This window comes from Bufo bufo, chromosome 3 (assembly GCF_905171765.1).
Source record: "Bufo bufo chromosome 3, aBufBuf1.1, whole genome shotgun sequence".
Lineage (NCBI taxonomy): Eukaryota > Metazoa > Chordata > Amphibia > Anura > Bufonidae > Bufo > Bufo bufo.
This window is the reverse complement of record NC_053391.1, coordinates 434,472,628-434,489,410: the sequence shown is the minus strand read 5'-3', so window position 1 is coordinate 434,489,410 and position 16,783 is coordinate 434,472,628. Positions and strand designations below refer to the sequence as shown.

The 16,783-nt window shown below is 42.9% G+C and overlaps 1 protein-coding gene across 1 annotated transcript in view; it reads left to right on the top strand.

Annotated features, from left to right (window-relative positions):
- Window positions 1-16,783, top strand: part of MRPS9 (mitochondrial ribosomal protein S9) — a 78,215-nt gene that overhangs the window by 36,774 nt on the left and 24,658 nt on the right. Inside the window, exons 3-5 of the mRNA XM_040425015.1 lie at window positions 4,381-4,443; window positions 7,409-7,439; window positions 10,061-10,140. Coding sequence (XP_040280949.1) covers window positions 4,381-4,443; window positions 7,409-7,439; window positions 10,061-10,140 — 174 coding nt within the window. The remainder of the gene's footprint in view (window positions 1-4,380; window positions 4,444-7,408; window positions 7,440-10,060; window positions 10,141-16,783) is intronic.

Here is a 16,783-nt window from a genome sequence, read left to right as displayed (position 1 = left end):
TGGCTGCAGTGGTCATGTGAATGCAGCTGTATCCATACATGTGGTACGGCATTTTATCGTCGGAGCAAAATAAACAAAGAACTGAGGGGACCGCTGGAGCAGCAAAAGATTTTTTTATTTTATTTTAACATTTACGTCAGTCAGTTTCATTTTGTAGATTTTTAACCCCCCCCCCTCCCTACCAGACATTTACCAGTGTCCAGATCACAGCACCAAACACTTGCACCCCACACACACAAAAATAAATGATAAACTAGTAAAGTTTCTTTTCTACGCTGCCCCTCTCCTGTCCTATCTCTACCATACAATATGTGGACCGCTTCTGGAGTGAACAATTGTCACGAGAGAGGAATCTCAATATATTTACTTCCTTTTAGATCTATATGAAAGGTTTCTGACAGTCAGATAAGACCTTTTTGCTCAGTGACTGTCAACAATCGTTTTCTTTTAGTTTTTACAAAGCAGACCCGGGTAAGCTGGTGTTATGGCACCTTATGGGGAGGGGGCAAGCAGCACTGAAATAGGTGTAGGGAATGTATATTTCCTAGCTTTTTGTTTATTTCACTCCCCATAAAGAGCTTATTCAATACCATCTGTTCAAACATAAGGACTTTTTGCATCATTTTAGGCTGCGTTATTTTTAAAGTGATAGGAAATTCAAAAAAGAAATAAAAAACTGGATGCCTAAAAACCTCAAAGAATGCAAAAACGATTGGTTGTCAAATAACACCCGGTGTTTAGCCGCGCCCAAAACGACACCCCCTTTTTACCTGTGTAAACTTGACCGGTATTTTTCGTCATCAACATCAGGTTGGTGGGGATCCGACTCCTGGCAAAATTGCAGAACACACGGCCGGTATCCGTATTTTGCTGATCCACAATTTGCAGACCGCAAAACACATCCGGTCGGATGAATATATCCTTCACCTCAGAAGTGCAGTGTAATACATGTAACCGCTCTATATATTCAAGAGAATGGAGCGGGTACTTGTAATTACACTCCGCCATCGCTCCAGAGGAGACAACACGTAGTGTGAAGACCAGGAAGCGGTGCTCACATGGAGTGCCTCCTCGTCAAACATCTGATCTGCATCGCACCCCGTCAATCTGATCTTGATGACTTGTCCTGATCGTAGGTCATCAATATTAATGGCTGGAGAACCGGTGACGTATCGGGCTTTCCATGGATAAGCTAGGCAGAGGCTTCCGCCTAGCAGTGAGCCCGTTTTACAGGCTAGGCCAGCACTAAAGACCGCCGGAAGCCTCCGCCTAGCAGAGTCCAAATGATGCAAACCAGGGCAAGGGGGAGCATCGGAGCGTGAACAGCTTCGATGCTCCACTCATTCATGGTGAATGAGTGCAGATCGATTTGTGTTCAGGTCTGAGCCCAGACAACCCCTTTTAAGCTATATTTACTGGAGACATAAATTCAAAATCTGCAATAGAAAGTGACTTTTTTGAGTGAGTTTTTCAATTTCTTTTTTTTTTTTTTTTCCCCTACCTTTGCACAGACAGCTCTTCTTGACAGTTTCACAATTTCCTAATTGGTGCCAAATATATTTCTATGTCTAATCACAATTTATTGGTATCCATGCCGTTAATTTATTATGTTAATTTTGTTCATTAGGAAAATGAAAGGCCACTTATGTATATCACTGCATGAAAGGTCACCTCAGTACACTGCAGTTATTATATCTGTGACCTTTATCCTGTGTTTTGGGAGTTATTTTTGTTTTTTGCACCCTAAAGTATATAACATTATATAAACTGTAAGAGAGTTGTAGTTTTTTTCAGTCTTAGTGAAAATGGTGATTGCCTTTTAACCGTGGCACCAGTATGGAATCTATTCATGTATTTGCCACCATTAATCCTGGAGCATATGAAAATATTCATGTGGCATTTTGTTTATCACAGAATTAAAGTAGATGGTTTTTATTTAACCATAGCTATAATAATATAAAATTTTATGATATTAACTGTAGACTGGCGGGATTCTTATGATGCAAAGAATGGAGTGCTCTGCACGGTCTTGGAGGGTACATGTGAGTGCCCTTTGGTGGTTCCATATTAGAGAGAAGAGGAGGGGTGAGCAGTGGCACTACCAGGGGGCACAGTAAAACAAGAAGTGGGTTGCTGGTAGGGATCGATACCGATAATTTGTGAATTTTCAGGCCGATAGCCGATAATTTATACCGATATTCTGGGAATTTTCATTTTTGAAAAAAAAAAAATTCCTACACAACTCTGATGGAAATTAATGTTTATTGTTAACGTGTAGTTTTGTTTTTTTTTGTAAATCTTTATTTTTCATTTATACTTGTCCTATTCACCCTGATAGATCTCTATCAGGGTGAATAGATCTCTATCAGGGTGAATAGGAGCTCACACTGTCCCTGCTGCTCTGTGCTTTGTGCACACAGCAGCATGGAGCTTATCATGGCAGCCAGAGCTTCAATAGCGTCCTGGCTGCCATGGTAACCGATCGGAGCCCCAGGCTTACACTGCTGGGGCTCCGATCGGAGGAGCAGGGGAGAGGGGATCCTGTGGCCACTGCCATCAATGATTAATACTGGGTGGGGGGGCGCACTGCACCACCAATGATTAATACTGGGGGGCGCACTGCACCACCAATGAAGAGAAATCTCTCTTTCATTCATATACAGGAGGCGGGAGCTGGCTGCAGAATCACATAGCTGGCTCCCGACCTCTATGAGCGGTAGCTGCGATCCGCGGCACCTGAGGGGTTAACTACCGCAGATCGCAGCTACTTGTCATAGAGGTCGGGAGCCGGCTATGTGATTCTGCAGCCAGCTCCCGCCGACTGTATATGAATTAATGAGAGATTTCTCTTCATTGGTGGCGCAGCGGCCACAGCCCCTCCCCTCCTCTTCTCATCTGTCTCTTCATTGGCGGCAGCGGCAGCAGCATCACAGGGGGAGGGAGACACTGCTTCCTTCTCCCCTGTGCTGCTGAGCGAGCGCAATCTGTGTTCCTAATACGTTATCGGAATATCGGCAAAATAGATGCCGATACCGATAACGTTCAAAATACTGAATATCGGCCGATAATATCGGTAAAACCGATAATCGGTCGATCCCTAGTTGCTGTTACTATTATGATGGGGCACTGTGAAATTGTTTGAATTCTGTGAAAGTGTTAGGCCTCTTTCACACTTGCGTTGTCCGGATCCGGCGTGTACTCCACTTGCCGGAATTACACGCCGGATCCGGAAAAACGCAAGTGTACTGAAAGCATTTGAAGACGGATCCGTCTTCAAAATGCTTTCAGTGTTACTATGGCACCCAGGACGCTATTAAAGTCCTGGCTGCCATAGTAGGAGCGGGGGAGCGGTATACTTACAGTCCGCGCGGCTCCCGGGGCGCTCCAGAATGACGTCAGAGCGCCCCATGCGATCACGTCATCCATGCACGTGGGGCGCCCTGACATCACTCTGGAGCGCCCCGGGAGCCGCACGGACGGTAAGTATGCTGCTCCCCCGCTCCCCGCTACACTTTACCATGGCTGCCAGGACTTTAGCGTCCTGGCAGCCATGGTAACCATTCAGAAAAAGCTAAACGTCGGGTCCGGCAATGCGCCGAAACGACGTTTAGCTTAAGGCCGGATCCGGATTAATGCCTTTCAATGGGCATTAATTCTGGATCCGGCCTTGCGGCAAGTCTTCAGGATTTTTGGCCGGAGCAAAAGGCGCAGCATGCTGCAGTATTTTCTCCGGCCAAAAAACGTTCCGTTCCGGAACTGAAGACATCCTGATGCATCCTGAACGGATTTCACTCCATTCAGAATGCATTAGGATAAAACTGATCAGGATTCTTCCGGCATAGAGCCCCGACGACGGAACTCTATGCCGGAAGAAAAGAACGCAGGTGTGAAAGAGCCCTTAAAATGTCTTGCCTAGTGCAGGGCCGAGTGCAATTTGACCCAAAGGAGAGTTGATGATGGGATGATAAGAGGTGGCCGCACATGCCTTCTGCTTTCCCCAGTTACATCACAGATAAATGGACTTTTCTTTGTAACCTGGATATATTATTAGGTCCATTTAGTGCGTGGAGTCGTAAGAAGATTTTACACAGATGTAATACTGTCCCTGACCGCGGGTCTAATGACCAACATGAACGGCATCATAGGTCCCCTAGAAAGCTATTAGTATTGGGTCATTACACCCACAGTTGCTCTGGGATTTGCAGCCATAATAAATACGGGCGCAGAAATTTACTTGTGTTCCATTCACATGAGACTGGACTTCCTTTTTTTGAATGCTAATATTCTATCTTTCCATTTTAAATGCAAATGTGCTAGTAAAAATGGTTATGTATGTAGTGCAGCATATTGTCTGAACAGTCTGCTATTTTCTCATTTCAGAAAGCCATTGCCTATCTCTTTCCCTCTGGATTATTTGAGAAGAGAGCCCGGCCACTTATGAAGGTACTGTGTTATATCCTCTGTATGTAGTAGCCAGTGGGGAATATATCAAGTTTGTATGCCAGTTTTCTGCCTAATAAAAGTCACAAATATTGGAACAAGTGCCGTTTTGCGCCAAAATTTGCAACTTTTTACCGTTTGACACCATCCTCTCCACTTTTGAAAAGGGGTTTAAAAGTGAGTGTGGTTTGGTATGGTAATTACCGGTAGATTCATGCCAGATTTATCTTTTCGACTTTTTGAAAAAGTTACTCAGGAAGTCACAAAGATCACTCCAGTGGTGGGGAGGGGAGTAGGAAATGTTGATTAGGATTTGTAGACAAAACTGTAAGGTTTAACCCCTTCCTCATGAGGCGTTTTTCAGTTTTTTACTCCCTGCCTTCTTGGAGCCGTAGCTTTTGTGTTTTTCTGTTCAAATAGCCGCATGAGTTCTTGTTTGTTTTACGGGTACTTTCTATTGGCACCATTTAAAGGGTTTCTATCACTTCATTTCACATAATTAGCTGTCAGACACTAGCGATCCGCTAGTGTCTGATCTGCCAAACCATCCTAATATAATTGCTTTTGGGGCAGCCGTTTTGCAAAAAAAATAACTTTTATTAATATGCTATTGAGCCTCTAGGTGCTATGGGGACATCATTAGCACCTAGAGGCTCCGTCTACCTTCACAAACTGCCGCCGCCCAGCACGTCCCTCCAGCCCGCCCATCTCCTCCTGAATGCGATCCTCCCTGTGAGCGCCTGTATTCGGCGCATGCGCAGTGAATGTCTGACTGCTTCCCTGCTCAGACATCTCCACTGCGCCTGCGCGATGACGTCATAGTGCTCCGAGGAACAGGCGCAGTGAAGATGTCTGAGCAGGGAAGCTGTCAGACATTCACTGCGCATGCCCCGAATACATATGCTCACAGGCAGGATCGCATTCAGGAGGAGATGGGCGGGCTGGAGGGACGCACTGGGCGGCGGCAGTTTGTGAAGGTAGACCGAGCCTCTAGGTGCTAATGACGCCCCCATAGCACCTAGAGGCTCATTAGCATATTAATAAAAGTTCTTTTTTTAGCAAAATGGCTGCCCCAAAAGCAATTATATTAGGATGGTTTGGCAGATCAGACACTAGCGGATCGCTAGTGTCTGACAGCTAATTATGTGAAACGAAGTGATAGAAAGCCTTTGATAATGCATAGGATGTAATGGGAAGCTGGAAAAAAATTCCAAATGTGGTGGAATTGGAAAAAAAGGCAATTCCGCCACAGTTTTTTGGGTTTTGTTTTTACGGTTTTCACAATTTTTTGGGGAGGTGAAGTGACAAAAAAACAGCAATTTGGCCATGTTGATTTTTTTTTTTTTTCTGTGTGGGATAAAAAAAAATCTTTTTTTTAAATATTAGTACGGGCATTTTCGGATCCGACATTCGGATAATTTCTTTTTTTACATTTTACCATGGCATCTGAGGGGTTACCATATTTTTTGCCTTATAAGACGCACTGGCCCATAAGATGCACCTAGGAGGACAATAAGAAATTTTTAATTTTTTTCATTGGTCGTCTGAATGAGGTCTAATCAGACCCTCAATGTTAATCAGATTTCAGCTGACAGCCTCAATGTTAATAAGACCTCAGATCAGACCCCAATGTGAATGACCCCCAATCAGACTTCAGATAAGAGCCCAGCCCCCATCAGCCCCCATATGCCTCATTTCAGTCCCTCATCAGGCCCCATTGCCTCATATTAGCCCACAGCAGCCCCCATTGCCTCATAGTAGCCACCATTGCCTCATATCAGCTCCTCATCAGCCCCCATTGCCTCAGATCAGACCCCAGCAGCTCCCATTCCCTCAGATCAGCCCCCATTCCCACAGATCAGCTCCCGGCAGCCCCCATTGCTTCATGCTTAATAAAATAAAAAAAAAACACTTGCCTCTCCTGCTCCGGACGCCGCCGCTCCTCTTCTCCAGCGCGATCCTCTTCATCCTGCTGCTGGCTGTGCTGTGAACCAGCGCGCACAGTGTGAGGTCACAGAGTGCCCTCACGCTGTGTGCAACCACTGCACAGCCGAAAGCCGAGGACCAGGAAGCAGGGAGTACAGAGCCTTCACCGCCTCCTGGTGCTCTGTTACTAATGAGCGCCTCCATAATGGAAGCGCTCATTAGTATTCGCCCCATAAGTTGCTGGGGCATTTTTCCCCTACTTTTGGTCTGCGTCTTATGGGGTGAAAAATATGGTACTATTAGGTCACATGTTGGGAAGGGGTTAAAGATGTTCCAATTTTAACAAATATTGTGCAACTTTTGATAAATATGGTGCCCCTTTCGCCAACTCAAAAGAAAGTCAAAGAAAAATGGACATCAAAAATTCTCATTATGATACATTGCCCCCAAAGCTCCTGACTAATTCTAACATTATCAGAGAAAACATAAAAGAATTTTTTTTAAATAATTTGTTTTCCACAAATGCATTTAAATGTGAACATTTTATTAATAATATGACATAATGAGAAAACAAACTATGTGCATGTAAATATAGCCTGGATTATTGTGGTGGCATTTGGAAAAGGGTTGTCCTCACTAAACAACCCCTTTGAATGGGTAAATATTTAAAAGTGGACTTTCACAAAACTTTTGATATGTCTGCTGAGACCTCCACCGATCGCTAGAGAGAAGCTCTCGCTGAAGGAGACTGAATGGAGACAGACTCATAGACTTTCTATTGAGCCCATCTTCTGCAGCAGGCATGATAGTGCTCTATGTGAGCCCTTCTCTCTACTTTGTCTAGCAATCAGTGGACGTCTCAGCACTCAGATCCCCACCTATCAAAACCTTTCATATGCTGCTGTGACATAACAAGTTTTTTTTTGAAAGCTTGAAAACATTAGAAAATAGAAACAATGTTAGAAGGCAAGGTGTTATTACCATTTCTAAAACACTAGCACACTACCTATCACTCACTTTAATCTTCAATTTTGTTTTATAGCACCCTGATGAGATTTTTCCAAAGCAGCTGGGTAAGTGATACCAATACTCAAGTAGCCACACTAAGGCTACTTTCACACTAGCGTTTTTGTTGGATCCGGCAGGACTAAGCAAAAACGCTTCAGTTACTGATAATACAACCGTCTGCATCCGTTATGAACAGATCCGTTTGTATTATCGTTAACATAGACAAGATGGATCCGTCATGAACTCAATTGAAGTCAATGGTGGACGGATCCGTTTTCTATTGTGTGTTTTTTTTAAATTGTATCAGAGCTAAACTGATCCGTCCTCATTGACTTGCATTGTGGGTCATGACGGATCCGTCTTGCTCTGCATCCGCAGCATGCTACCGTTTGCTCTTCGGTATGAGAACACAACCAAACGGAACGGAATGCCTTTTGGAGCACTCTGTTCTGTTCAGTTACATTTTGTCCCTATTGACAATGAATGGGGACAAAATGGAAGCGTTTTTTTCCGGTATTGAGACCCTATGACTGATCTCAATACCGGAAAATGGAACGCTAGTGTGAAAGTAGCCTAACGGCCCTTTGAAAAGGAAATTGAAAAAAATAACTTTTAAAGGCTATGTACACCTTCGGGGGCATTTTTTATTTTAGAATTGCATTTTACTCATTTTTCAACTAAACATAATTTTTACTTGATCTTTATTAAAAAACGTTCAGCTGTTTCTTAGATACAAGGGTTAAAAGCAGTCTGTTTTCTTTGAATCCCTGAGAGCTTATCTGTAGCTCTTATCTCTGATGTCTTGACCTCATAAACACTCATAGCTCAGTTCTTATTAAACTAATAAGAATATGGCTTGAAAAAGTGTTTATGAGGTGAAGAGATCAGCGATAAGTGCTACACATGAACTATCAGATGAAGGGATTCAATGAAAACAGACTGACGGCTTGCAAACAGACTGATTTTTAACTATTGTAACTTCAAAACGGCTCAACAGTTTTAATTAAATATGAAAAATTTATATTTAACTCAAAATTTGTAAAATGCCATCATAAAAAATTTGCTATAAAGGTGTCCATCGCCTTTAAAGGGATTATCCATTACTATAAAAACAGCATCTGCTGTTTTTTTTTTTTTTTCTAGAAATATTTCTACAGCTGTCCATTGGCTGTGTTTTGCAGCTCACCCCCTTTCATTTCAATGAAGCATTTACAAAAGAGCATACTCTGTTTTACTTCTGTGCCGCCATCTACTTTAGCCATGACATAGATGGGGTTAAAGGGCAGAGGTTAGGGTGAGAACAAAGCTGTAAATTATGGGCCCATGCAACCTCAGCATGGTAATAATGATGATGGAGCTGTGCAGGAACTGTACTCTTATGACACTGTTCTCCAGCAGGTTATGGCTCTGTTCACATCACATTACACAGTCTACATTAGAGGTAATCATTGGGAGGATGCCTTCTACCTTCAATGGAAGGAAGCAACATATCCAACTGTATAAGCATACAGTAGGATAAGGCACCCCACAGTGCCTCCTCCTCACAGTACAGCTATCTGCCAGAGTAGGACCACAGGCAGGACATGTGTACAGTGCCCCACAGCAGTGACAGGGCTGCACTACATTCAGCCCCAACTCCATGAGAGGCTCCACAAGTCCCCACCCCATGTTCTTGGTATCGGCCATAAACATACCGTCAGGGGAGCACCTGCAGCACTATGTCTTACATCAACTAGAGCCACATTAAACTTTCGGTGATGGTGGTGAGCAACAGGCAGTTCAAAAACAGAGCAGGGAAGTTTTGAATGTGGAGAAACAAAAAACATGAAAGTGCAAACTTTTCCCGATGTTTTACTGTGAAATTTAACACTAGCATTATACCATCCAAATTGGCACTGTTTGGTGGTAAATCTAGGATAGGTCTGCAACAATATCAATTTCTAGTACATATGGTCATAACTCAGGACTCCCATGGCAAGCCACACAGCAGGGGGTCACGAGCCACATGTGGCTCCCAAGCCCCTGGTTGGGGACCACTGCTCTAGCAAATGACCTGCAGTATCAACCCTTCTCCTCTCTCTGTGACCAGGTTCAGCCATGCTCCCTTGAGCCAGCTCTCTCTCTTCTGTCCCACACACAGTCTGGATAGAATTCTGCCATGACTCTATGATGTTGGGTGGTGGAGCAGGTTGAGGAGAAGCCGTGAAGGCCATGTGTGGAGGGCAGTCTGCAAGGCATTGCACATTAGGTTTTTCTCATTCTATTGTCCAGTCTCATCTCAACATAAGTCTCCCATCAACAGTTTCTGCTCTGAGGCTCATGTCTACCTTGCTCAGCCCAGGCAGCTCCACTGAGGTAACTGCCCATATAACCTCTCCGAACACGTTTAGTGTGTATGTTGGGGGCTTCCCAGCATACACGCTATACATGAACAAAAATGGAGATGTGAATGGGTCCTTAGGCTCTATTTGAACGGCCCTTTGTCGAATATTCTGGGAAATGCTCCCATTTGATGCATCTGATACAGCTGTGGCCCTCCAAATCCACCAAATATAGATACAGTTGTTCTGGTATAGTAATTTAAGGCTATGTTGTCACCATTTAGACAGACGTAGCAAATCAGTCCTGTGCCTAATTAACACCTCTCTTTAGGAAATGTCTTAAAGTGATGTTCTTTCTCCAACAGCAATTCAGTGGGGAGAAGACAAGCGTCCATTCCACTTTCTATACTACACTGGCAAGCAGGCGTTTTACTCATTACTGCACGTGAGTATCTTTATGTTGTATGATAAATCGTGTGAACCGCAAGCCAGAGCATTAAATTACACCGGGGACTCCATCAAATAGACTCTGGGCCTTTCCTCTTTCCTTCCAAGACAATAAATAAATGCCTTGAAAAGCTTATTGGGACAGATTTCATGGCGATACTGACTTCCTTCTACTTGATCAGTACTCCGTGTACTAGGCTGTATGTGTTCTCTGTGTCTTACATCGTTTGTTGTTTATGCCTTTACTGAATGAATAATTATTACTTGTGTATTAGTATCTTTATGCTGGACATATCATTCACTAAAACCTAATTGGACAGATTTATCAATGTATGTGTGACAGTTTTCACAAAGTGACATTTTTTTATTTATTTTTTACCACATGGACCCTCTTATAAATGCATTAAAAATGTCAAAAAAAATGCATCCAAAAATGTATTTTAATATATATATATATATATATATATATATATTTTTTTTTTTTTTTACAAGTAACAAGTTAAATCAATGCGTCCCACATGTAAGACAAATTATCATCTTCAGTTGACATGTTTCACCTGTAAAAAAAATATATAAAAACTGTCTGCAAGCTTTTCTGCCCAGGTCCCAACCAGATGTGTTCCTGGCTCTTCCTGTTCAGATGCCGACTGTACATGCAGCTAAACACAAAGACCCAGGAACACATGCGGCCAGGACCTGAGCGAGAGCATAGCCGAATCGGTGGGCCGATGGAGGGGTAAGTATTGACCAGGTTATCCACCACAGGTCAGAGGGCTATTGGATTTTTTATTTTTTTTTAAAAACTTCGAGAACCACTCTTTCATTTATATTTTAACCACATTTTACTCTGATTAGGGGTTAACTACCGTATGTAAGTCTGGTTGGTTTGTATGTGTCCATTGAATTTTAAGATTCATTTAAAGGTAATGTGTCATCAGAAAATTACCTGTTTAAATCACGTTTTTATGTTAAACACACACACACACTCTTTTCTTACTGGCCACCAGGCATAATAATAGGTCATGATGTCCTGTTCTGTTTTAAAATAGTTTTTATTGGTTTTTCACAAAAGTTAACAGAAATGCATACAGGCACCCATGAATAGGCTACTTTGGAAACAAAAATAAGATAAGATAAGCTAATTTAAAATGAAATAAGATGCAATAACAGATCCGGCTTATATGCATGAAAGAGTCGGGATGTCCCATGGCTGAGTAAATCTGAGATCCTATACAACATTGCATCTGTGAGAGAACCTTCATATAGATTAGGTAACTTTTCTAGGTAGCTATCTTGTTATTACCACAGGCAGAATTACAATGACGCGTAACACCTCTATATGGATAACACACGTGATATTGCATCTTATGTACTCGCTCCTGACTTCTACACAAGTCACAGAACGTGCCTAGAAAACTCTCCCTTAGACGTCAATGAGGTCCCCTCCTGACCATTGTGTCTATAGCCTATGTAGCTGCTCTCAAAGGGCAGGAAGCATTGGCGGATCCAGAGGGGGGGTGGGGGGGGGGGGGGGCGCAACAGGGCATAAAGTTATATTTCTGGAGTAACGGGGGCATGGATAAAACTAGGAATAGGCTAGTTAGGTTCAGCTGACATTAGCACATCGCTAATGTCAGCCAGTTTAATAGGGTTAATTCTGGTGACAGAAACCCCTTAAGGTGAAAAATTGCAGGGTCCTGAAGGGGTTAATGTATGCTTTTCTACTGTTGATAAATATGCTACATACTAGGTGGTAGATATACTGGCCCATGGTTTTCATCGTGCACCAGTACTAATATATCTTACAACTTATGTGAATTTGGCCTGGTAGAACACTTGAGATACTCCTGACATGGTTCCATTTTTGAAGAAGTTATTTTTCTCCTGGTCCTTGAGAACCATAACAAATGATCATGCCCTAACACATGTCGTTTCAGCAATTTACCAACCTAGCCAATCGCATTTTCTGCAGAAAGAAGTCCGCAACAGTATTCTTGCCGACTATTTCCATGAAGTCTAGGGTTTAGGGTGGTTTCACACATAGGGGGGATTTATCAAAGCTGGTGTAAAGTCCGGGGCCTCTAATGAAGTTTTTCTACCACTATTGTACCATAAAAAAGTAACACATTTTGGCACACACCATATTTGCGTCATAATTTGCACCTTTTTGAGCTTCTCAATGCTTTTCTAAAATGGAGATAAAAGGGTGGGTTTTAGTGGAAAGGGGAAGGACTTCCCGCGACCCTTTGTAATTACTATAACTTACACCAGTTTCTGGCACACGGAGCGCCAGAGATGCCATTAATTAATTAAGAGACATAATAAATTAGGCATATTTAAAAATAAACATATTTGCGCTATTTCTCTTTTGTTGCAGTTGTGCACTTTTTATAGTTTTTTCCGTCTTTACGTGCTCTGCATGGTCTTTTTTTTAAAAATTTTTTAGGAGTTTTCCCATAGGCTTCTTTACAGAAAAAAATGCATATAAAAAATGGTGAATGAAAAAAAGGCCCGCAAAATATGTGGGAAATTTTGTGGAGTTGGCAAGTCCGTCCCAAAAAAAATCCTAACGCTGTAGAAATTTCCTAAGAAAGCAAAAGGTTTCTTAGGATTCTGCGTAACCCTTTTGGCACACTAGTGTGATATACGGCTTTCGGCTACTTTCACACTGGCGTTTTGGCTTTCCGTTTGTGAGATCCGTCATAGGCTCTCACAAGCGGTCCAAAACGGATCAGTTTGGCCCTAATGCATTCTGAATAGAAAAGGATCGGCTCAGTTTGCCTCCGTTCCGTCTCCATTCCGCTTTGGAGGCGGACACCAAAACGCTGCTGAGCCAAACGGATCCGTTCTGAGACACAATGTAAGTCGATGGTGACGTATCCGTTTTCTATGACACAATAGAAAACTGATCCGTCCTCCATTGACTTTCAATGGTGTTCAAGACGGATCCGTCTTGGCTATGTTAAAGATAATACAAATGGATCCGTTCTGAACAGATGCAGACGGTTGTAGTATCTGAACGGATTAGTCTGTGCAGATCCATGACGGATCCGCCCCAAACGCGAGTCTGAAAGTAGCCTAAGCCACCGCTGCTGGATAGTGCGGTTTTAGCCATGTCATACATGGAAAATAATGTGTCATGGGAATTTTACATGTGATTAGCTGTGTATTATATTTGCGGTTCTAGAAGGTCTGTACCTTTTCCCCTGCTCGACACATAAATGTGTATATAATATGTTTTTTAATGTTCGTTCTGTTGTTATCGTTGACCTTGAGCAAATGAGTTTTTGTGCCCTGGCAGAAATGAAAGGGGTGATAAATGCAGAGTGCGCCTTTGCTGAGTAATGGAGCCGCAGCACAGTTTCCACAGAGGTTCTCTCTCCTGCTCAGCCTCCGGCAGCCGCAGGACCCCTGCTGTTCATTTAAATAGGTATGTCAAATCTGCCTGGAGATGCCGCTGGTTTGATCTGTGGTAATATTTGTGAAGGTTCCATATGGACTTGAGCCCCCTGCAGTGCTAAGAAATAATGTACAACGCTTCATGGTGCAGACGCAAATTTCCTCAGAAAAAGGATGCAGTGCTGCGTTTTAGCTGTCGGAGTGGATGATGGAGAGGACGCGCTAGGCCTGTCAACTCGTTACACGGATGGGTTGCACGCAGCGAGGCTGTGGAAAATCTGTGCCTTTTAACTTTTCTACTTAATCACGGTTGTAGCATTGCCTTTAGACTGTATGCTACATTAATTCTCTTCCTGCCTTCCGCCTCTCATCCCAAGTTTCGTAGGGGAAAAAAAAAAAAGATAGAAAAAGTCTAGCATGCAGGTCTTGTCGAGGCCTTATCAAACAGCTGTCATCCCACAAGCCATTTGCATTTGTTTTGGCTGAAACAGAGCAACCCAAGGGCAAGATGTGTTTGTTGCATTCCATCATAATGAAGAAATTACACATTTTGGAAGGAATAAAGCTTTTATTTGTAGTGGCTGTGCTTCAGAGCCATTTAACCCTAACACCTCAAAGTATAATGTCACAGACAATGCTGGAAGCTTGAAGGTACCTCAGGCATTTAACCTGCTGGGATTTACCATCTCAGATCATACCTGCTATCAAACAAGGTACCTTTTTATCCTTTTCGCTTTCCATCCAAGTTTTATCATGCCTATCAGTGTACATTATATGAATAAGATATGCGGGCCTAGAAATACATCTATTTGGGATTACATGTAAGTGTATGAGGTGGATTGGAAGCTCCTGTCTTAGGCATCTCTGCAGGACCAGCTATGGAACTTGAGGTGGGACTTCATTTGAAGGGGATGCCTCGTGGAAATGAAGCCAGCATGGCGATTTGGGGCCCAGCTCCCTTCACCCCCCGCTGGGGAAAAGTAGCTTACAGAGCAGCTCTCCTCTGATGCATAAAGGGGTTCCTGATCTGGCGATGACCCTGAAGATGGCATATGCACAGGGCTGTCATCTGGGGACAGCCCCCATTAACACCTATTCCCCCTCTCCAAATTCATATTCTCAAGGAACGTCTTTATATTATTAATAGAGGTTTCCAGTTTTGTGCAAAATTTATTGTATACAGAGTTTCTACCATTGTCTAATATTTTGTGTACACTAGGGATCGACCGATATAGATTTTTTTTTTTAGAGCCGATACTGATAACCTGTGAACTTTTAGGCCGATAGCCGATAACTTATACCGATATTCTGTGCATTTTCATTTTTGAGGGATAAAAAACTAAATTTCTGTTACGGCGTTCACCACATAGATTTAAATGTTTTAAATATTTTTATAGTTTGGACTTTTCGGACATGGCAATATGTGATATGTTTTTATATATATATATATATATATATATATATATATATATATATATATATATATATATTATGTATATATAATATGTGTGTGTGTTTTATATGTAAAATTGGGAAAGGGGGTGATTTATACTTAATATTTTAGTATTTTTTTTTAATTTTTTTTTATTTAAAGAGGACCTTTCATGGGGCTGAACATTGTAAGATCACTATCTGGACATGTAGAGCGGCGCCCAGGGATCTCACTGCGCATACTATTATCCCTGGGCGCCGCTCCGTTTGCCTGCTGTGGCCCCGTTACCTTCTCCCGTGCTGTATGGTAATTGCTACTATCGGTTCACCAGGGAGGAGTTTGCCCTGTTTCTCCCTGGGCGTTCCTTCTCCCTGGCTGTAGCGCTGTCCAATTGCAGTGCAAAGCGTCACAGCCTGGGAGTTTTGTCTCTCCTCATTGGCAGCGCGGCACAGGGGGGAGGGAGAGAGTGACTCCTTCTCCGCTTTGCTGCTAAGGGAACATGAGCGCGCTGACAGCAGCGCGCTCATGTTCTGTGATAGCGCGCTGGGTGCGTTATCGGCAAGGTTAGATGCCGATACCGATAACTTTTGAAAATCATGAATATCTGCCAATAATATCGTTAACTCCGACAATGGGTCAATCCCTAGTGTATACATTCAAGCGCTCTACTTGCTGTCAGTGAGTGGAAGCACTGCCCTGGAACACCAGATATCAACCCTAATTTGACTTTTTCTATCGGAGGGAGCTAACGGTCTTCTGTGATTGGCACAGGAAAAGATTGTTACATTTGAGTAGCCACTGGTGGGATTCTCAGTAAAGAGCCATAATGGGAGTCAGATATCCTATATAATGAATACAATGTATCTGGTACATTTCAGTGTCGTACTCTGTGGGCACACTTTTAGGGCTCTTTCAGAAAACCGTATGCTGTCGGCAAAAATGCGGATCATTTTTTTTTTTGCGGACAGTTTAGCATGTCCGCAATTTTTTTTATTGCATTCCGCATTTTCGCAGACCCCTAAACTTCAATGGGGCCACGTGCTGATTTTCACTGACAAGTATAGGACATGTTTTATTTGTTTTGCGGAGCTGTAGAACGGAAGAAAAGGACCCCATAGAAGTGAATAGGTCCGCATCTAATCCGTAAAAAATAAACGGATCCGCATTTTTGCGGACATTAAATGGCAGTTTGAATGAGCCCTTATAGATAGAAGTAGCAGCATAAAGCAATAACCAAAAACTATCTGGTGAACAGTACTGTAATGGCACTGTAGTATGGAACATATGTAAGGTAAAACCATTGCTTAGGTGCTAACTACCCAAAGAGCTCTGAGGAGTCAGAGGGCTTATAACCAAATTTGGGTTTTAGAGGCTTAGGAACGGTAAGCTGCCGTTAGGTATGGCTGGAGTTATTGAAACATCCGAGCCTGCTGTGCTCCATTGTTTCAGTAACTCCTACAGCAGTGAATGGGAGCTACGGATATAGCACAGCAGAGCAAGCTGACCTGTTTCTGGTAACTCGGGAGTTACGGATACACGATAGCTTGCCGTCCTATGCTGTATGCTTAGCTCCCATTCACTGCTATGGGACTTGGGCTACTTTCACACTAGCGTTTACATTTTCTTGTATTGAGATCCGTCATCGGATCTCAATACCGGAGAAAAACTCTTCCGTTTTGTCCCCATTCACTGTCAATGGGGACAAAACGGAACAGAACGGAATGCTCCAAAATGCATTCCGTTCTGTTCTCATACCGGAGAGCAAACCGGAGCAAGCGTCCGTTTTCTTGCCGTTATGGGATGCGGAGCA